Here is a 6,728-nt window from a genome sequence, read left to right on the forward strand (position 1 = left end):
ATAATCTATGACTTCTCTTTCCAATGTGCCTGCCTCTCCAGCAAGCTTCCCCAACATTCCAGCCCATGACTTCATACCTCAGCTTTCTGTCAAGTTCTAAGGACCATGACTAAAACAGACTGGGGTGGGGGGAAGTATTTTTTGTTTAACTCTGGGGAAGGAGGCGTGGGATGACTGTGAACCCCTGACAAGGGTTAGCTATAAAAAAATTTTTTTAAACCAATATTTACTTACTAAGTTGACTAAGCTTATGCTGAGTGAAGACAAAGCACATGAAAAGCTGAATGAAATCACACCAAGTTTAACTAGCTGTTGCCTTCAGCCAAAAGAGGACAGATAGCCGTATCATACAATCAAGCTATTTAAAAAATTCAGGAGACCATCTTTCTCTTCCACAGGAAAAGGATCATTTTATTAAGTATTTTAAAACAACTACTTAACATTTACTCATAGATAAAAATATTTACAATTTCACACCTTCAAGAAGGCTCCAAAATATAAACACTGTACCTCTCCCTAGAGAAAAAAATTATTCTTCTCTTCAAAAACAGGAATACATTCATTTTTCTCACTTTGTAGATCAAGTAATTATACAAATAAACATCTGAAACATTTTCCTTTTTAATATATTCATATAATATATATTTATAACAGCTTTACCAATAAAGGCAATGAACTTTATACCAAAATAAAAACAAGAAAAGAAAAAGTTAAAACACGATCGGCAATCAAGCATAGTGCATTTTGAAAAGCTGGTGCGAGGCTAGCTGGACAAGTCAGGAAAACAAGTACTCTGGACTGAAAATAAAATTCCTTTGAAGGAGACAGAATCCTTTTTAGCAATAAGGACACTCCATATGCCACTGGGCAAGAGGAATTAGCCTACAGCAAGGATCTTGCAGTGCCATGCCTTAGTTAGGCCTTTGAGAAGCTAAGCTTGGTTAAAAGGAATTTTAGCATAGAATTGAAAGCCAAGTCTACCTCTGCTTGAGGACAGCAGTTTGTTACTCAGCTTTGTGCACTTTGGGGCGCTCAGGGTGGCTGCATCTCTCAGACCCTGGTTTGGTTCCCTGGACAGCAAGTACTAATGGTGAGACCCAGAAACAGGTGCCAGAGGCCTGGGGAACTCCTCCCTCTCTCCCTGGCAGCTCAGCTTGTACAAGGGGGCCGTTTTCAGTTCCTTAGTAAGCTAATCACTATGAAAGCCTGAGTAGGGAACTACATTCTCTTTATTCATCTGAGGCAGGGGTGGGGGGCAGACCTGCGGAAATCTCCCCAAACCACTACCGTGCTATGCCAGTGTGTGCTACCTCACCACGCTAGCAGAAAGCTCAGTCTGACTGCTCTCTCCCCGTCGTCTGGTGAGTCACATCGACAATAAAGGGAAAAGGGTGGGGTGCTAACAGCTGGCTGGGAGCTGTGCTCTGGAAAGCCCTCTTTTGAAAGCACCTTTTGCTCAAAGCCACAGACCCAGCTCCCAAACTGAAGAGTGACTCACAGACCAAGACTTTGAAGCTTTTGAAAACCTAGCTGGTTTGTATCAAAGGGGGCTATTCTCTGGGTGGGGAAAGGCCCAGAAGTCTGCTACAATTCACCCCCACCCCCACCCCGAGGCTTCTGATATCAAGCAATCCTTCGTGACTTCCCTATGCTGAAAGGAGCTTTAATGTCCTATACCAACACACAGGCACAAATGTGCATGCGTGCACGCACACACACACAGACACACACACACAGTGAACCTTCTCTCCATGCCTCAGATTATTTCAGAATACACAATGGAACAATCTCGCTCCACTCACACAAACATTTTTTTGCTGTTCTTTTTGGAAGTAGGGAGGAAGGAAAGCAAAGCTGCAGGATCCCCTACAAGGTTTAGTCTTTGGTTTCTAAATTTAAAGGGGGGATCTGCTTCAGAGCCTGGAGCAGGACAGAAGAGTCAAGGGATGAGTGGGCTGGCAAGGGAGAAGGGAGTCTCTGGGGCATGAGCAAGGGAGCTGAGATCTTGTCCGGGTTCATGAAGCTAGTGAGGGCTGCGGCGGAGGCATTGAGGCTTGGGTAGAGCACTGGCACCGAGGTGGGATACCAGCACTTCTCCAGCATGGGCAAGTAGGCAGTCGCTGATGGTGGGATGAGATAGAAGGGCAGGCAAAAAGGAGGCTGGTGTGGGCTCAGGAATGGGGAACTGATCAGGTCACTGCTAGGGAAATGGCCTTCATCATCTGAGAGCTGCATTCGACTCTTTTTTGTGGGGGGTTCTTCAGACTCTTGCTTAATTGTGCCAACCCGTTCTCCCATGGTGAACTTTCGTCCATGATCGCTTTTGAAGTATGGCTGCTCGCTGCGCAAGTCACCCTTCTCAGATTCTCCCCCATAGCCACTGTCTGTGTCCGTGTCGCTGCCGCTCTGCTCCCCGCTCGAGTGAGCAAAAGTCCGCTGGATGACAGGAACACAGTTTTTCCCAGGGCCTTCTGAGCCTTTGACCAGGGAACTGGGTTTCTCCTTGAAGTCCATCACTTTGGGAGCTGGGTCTGATGGCTTCCTGGAGGTACCACCCTGCAGCAGTTCTGAGACCACACGGTGGAGGTGGGTGATGAGCTGAGAAGACTTCAGGTCCCGAGTGTTCTCATGTTTGGCCAGGTACTGAAGCACCTCCCGGGCACATGTCTGGAAACCTGAGCAGAACATCTCCTGACCTGCTTCGACATTTCTCCCTGACAGCTCACCTGGGGAAACACAGATGAAAGGAAGATGTTTCAGAACACCTATGGTATACCTGCATACCTGGAATCTGAAGATCCGGCTTTCCCTTTTGCTAAAATAAAACTGCATTTGCTGATTTGTGTTCCTAACTATAAAAGTTATATGCTCAGAGAAAAATTATATTGAAAAGCATAAAGAACAAAATAATAACAACCCATAATCCTACCAGAGATAAAACATGATATTTAATGGCTGCATAACACCCCATCATAGAAATGGTTTATACTTAATAGAGATGGACTATTCCCTCCCCCCAGTTGAATTTATAGGTTATTCCTGAATTTTTGTTGTGACACAGCAATGAACATTCTGGCACATTTCTGAACCTAAGAGTCAATTCACAGAACATTAATCTTACTGTGGTAAGACAAGCAGAGGTCAGATAGTACTAAAAAGAAAAAGAATAAAGGAAGAATTATCACCTAAAGTAAGCTTGCTTTCGATGGCTTATAAAAGTTGCAGTCATGCTGTAATCTTTAATTAGGCTATTTCTAAGTCTTTTCCATGTAATCTATCCATAATCCCCCAGAAATTACATATGATCACCTTTCTATTTTGAATGGGGAAACTGGCAAAAGCACTTGCAGGGTTTTTGTGATTCTCATCCTACTGGCCTTGGAAAGGAAAGCAGAGAAGAACGGAATGAGGGAGTGAGCAGAATAATTCTCCCCAGCCTTTAGAGTATTATTTGGAAAGGGGTGAGACCAGAAGACTGGAAGGTGACTCTGATTCTCTGGAAGTCAGTAGAAATGAATGATGAAACTTAAGTGGTTTCATTAGATTGTGCAATTCACCAAGATACCTCCTCATGGCTATTCAGGGAACCACATGAAATGCAGGAAAAACTCCTGCTGTATCCTGCCAGGGTCACACCATACATGGAGCAATAAGGAAGCAAAGAAACAGGAAAACACTGGGGCATACCCATGATCTGTTCTCCAATGAAAGAGGGCTTAAGAAGACCAACTGTAAAACACCCACGATGCAAATTATAGGTGCCTTGGCATTTTAAAAGGGAGTGGGGAAATCTCCCACAACCCAGAAATTCTTAAGCCAAAATGCCACAGAAATATTTTATCATTTGACTAATGTGTATTCATGCCAGGTGGCACAGAGCAGCATTCCAAATGAAAAGTCTGACCTTTTAGGAAAGATAAAACTGCATCTCCCCCAGTGAATGTGCACAAACAATTTGTTGCAGGAATGTTTCTTACATCAGATGTTGAGCCTACAGGCTCTCTCTGAATTTGTGCTCTAACTCTTCAAGAGATGATACCCAAACTCGGCACTCACCAGCTTGTAGACCGCTCTGCAAAGCCATGATTTTCTGCTGCTGCTGATCAATTAGGTTTGTTAGTGCTTTCACATGTTTCAAGGTAAGTTCAAGAACCACTGCTTTTTCCAAGTGACCTAAAGTCTGGAATCAAAAGAGCTTTAGTCAGAGTTGAAGCTGGACAAGTCCCACGTCGGAACACTTATGAGCAATGAGAAATCTCTCCACAGGGGAAAAAAAAAACTGAATAGCTTTTTCTGGTTGCTAAATTTAATTTTAAATTTGCATATGTTTTCAAAAAGATACATATATATTATTAAAGAATAAAAAACGGGTGTCATCTATCTTTGGAGGCATTTTAGAAGCTGCAACTACCTCAGGAAAAGCTTCGACACAAACTCAGGGGAATCCAGAGGTAACATTACTCTGCGGTAGTGTCAACCCAGTAAGGGACTTCCATTGTGTCTATCAGCCAAGAGGCTTTCCCTGGCTGCTTTCTTGACATCCTTTCAGAACTTCAGCTCATTCAGGCTGTTTTCGTCTTCCCCCAATACTATTTTTTTTCTTTCCCCAAACCCAGTAGCTGTTGGTTTACTGTCAAGAAAAGAAAGGATGTTAAGAAAACACATACCAAGGCAAGTCCCCTTATTCTAACAAAAAAGGGAGAAAAGGGGAGAAAGAGGTAAACAAAATCTGCATGTTACTTGGTATGCTCCTTTAAGCCAGAAAAACTAGAGAACTTGGAAAACCACCAGAAAGGAAAATCTTAAACTCTCTAAAAGAAAGGCCAAATGGCATGGGAGCCAACTTGGAGAGGTCCAAGAGGTTGTCACCTCATTTGCATGAGGCTGCCCGAAAACCCCAGAATTGGAGAAGGGCACCCCAACACTAAGCCACCCGCCAGCTCTGATCTGCCCATCTGGTCTGCAATTCCCCGCGGGGCCTGCAGGCGGCGAGTGACCCCCGCTCGCCCTCTGGACTGAAGAGCTGGGTTGGAAAGGGGCCAGCTTCTCACTTACTGTAAGTTTGAGATGTTCGGGTAGGAGATCCTTCAGCTGGGCGATACACTCGTTAATCCGGTCACGTCTCTTTTTCTCGATGAGCCGGTGCGGCAATTTGTAGGTCTCCTGCAAGACGCACCGAGAGACGGTGGGCGCCTGGGGGAAGGTGACGCGAAGCCCCCCTGTTCTTCCAGCCCCACCACACAAGAGTGGAGAAAGGGTGCAGAGTCGCACCCAGAACCACTGTCTGGCCCTTCTTTTCCAAGTCACTCAGTAGAGGCACTGAGCCCACATCTTACATTCCACCCGCCAGCCTTAAAGCGAGAAAACTTTTCTTGGAAACTCAGCGCGCGCGAGGTCCTCAGGGGTGCGCTTACCTTGCTGTCCTCGCTCCGCTTTATTCCCCGCCTCGACTTGTACACCTGGTACATGTGGGCAAAATCCATCCTGCAGGGAGAAGGGCCAGGAAGGGTCGTGACTTTGCATGAACACCGGCTGCAGGCGCCCTAACGGCAAGAACCCCCGATGCGTCCAGAGCAGCTCCAAGTTGAGAGCGACGCAGAACACGGGGCTGGAGTTGAGGCTTGAAGGGGCCAGGGAGTACCAACTTACCCTGGTAGGTCTCCGTGCTCCAGTCCCGGCGCTTTGGGCAGGCAGGCGGGAGGTGGTTGCGCGCTGGGGATCCGCTCCATGGCGCGGCGAGCCGGGGCCACTGCGCGCTCCAGTCTGCGCTAGCGGAGCGTCGGAATGAAGACCTGCTCTGGAGTGGGCTTCCGGGGTCTCTGCGCAGAGGTTCCTCCGAGTCTGCGCTCCCTGAAATCCCCCGGGCTGCTGCGAGCTGCGGCTTTGAGATGCAGCTTCAGTTCGGGGCGTGCATGGCCCGGTATCCCCGCGGCCTCTGGCTCCGGCTCTGCGCACCGACTGGCGGTGTGTGCTCCTTGCGCTGTCTGAGCGGTGCGAGCCAAGTGAATGAGAAGTGGGGCGGGCGGGAGGCGGGAGGGAGCGGGGGGGGGCGGTTAGGGCGGAGCGGGGGGGTGGGGGGGGGACAAGCCGAGGAGTAATGTAGAGCCTGCGGGCTGGGTTAAATGGGAGCGAGTGGGTGGGTTGGAGCTACGTGTTCTACCCTGTGACTCCAGGCACGTCTGGCCGCTGCCGGGGAGGGAAAGAGCGACCTGCCCGCCCTCCCCCGGCTTCATCACATGAGTCTCACGTGTTGGACAACGCTCTGGCGGCTGCTAGGGAGCCCCCACCCCCCAGCCCTGGCCCCCAGGTGTCTGCGGCTGTGGCCGCCTTTCCCCGAAGAGGGGGTGGCAGCTCGGCCTGCGTCCTGCCCAGCTGGGTGGGGGGCGCGGAAGCTGGAAGGGAACGGGGAGCGAGGTGGGGGGGGGGGAGTTGGTAACGTGGGCGAACCTGCCCCAGGGAAATGAAGTAAGTTCCCGTCTCCTGGGAGGGAACGGGGGAGGACGGATCCGCCCGCGTCTGACTCAAGCCGGGAGAGGAATATCCCCTTGCTTGCTCCAGCCCAACCCTCTTCCTCCTCCCCCGCCCGGCCCGCTCAGAGGAACCGGCGAGCAGCGGAGGGAGTCGCCCGGCCCCCCAGCCTTCCCCAGTGGCTGGGGTTTCTTTCCGTCCCGGCTTCCCTGCCCCCACCTCTCAACCTAGCGTCCAGGAATTGCCCGCCTTGGGGAGGG

General features: G+C 49.3%; 1 protein-coding gene across 1 annotated transcript; it reads right to left on the reverse strand.

The window, feature by feature from the left end:
* Nucleotides 1-384: 384 nt before the first annotated feature.
* On the reverse strand, nucleotides 385-6,027 carry BHLHE40 (basic helix-loop-helix family member e40). Its single transcript, XM_003785479.3, has 5 exons — nucleotides 5,650-6,027; nucleotides 5,415-5,484; nucleotides 5,056-5,163; nucleotides 4,057-4,180; nucleotides 385-2,726 (listed from the first exon to the last, which is right to left on the reverse strand). Exons 1-5 carry the CDS (start codon nucleotides 5,727-5,729, stop codon nucleotides 1,876-1,878), a joined length of 1,233 nt encoding a protein of 410 aa, XP_003785527.1. The 5' UTR covers nucleotides 5,730-6,027; the 3' UTR covers nucleotides 385-1,875.
* Nucleotides 6,028-6,728: the final 701 nt, after the last annotated feature.

Source organism: Otolemur garnettii, unplaced genomic scaffold, assembly GCF_000181295.1.
Source record: "Otolemur garnettii isolate 467f Iridium unplaced genomic scaffold, OtoGar3 scaffold00015, whole genome shotgun sequence".
Taxonomy (NCBI): Eukaryota; Metazoa; Chordata; class Mammalia; order Primates; family Galagidae; genus Otolemur; species Otolemur garnettii.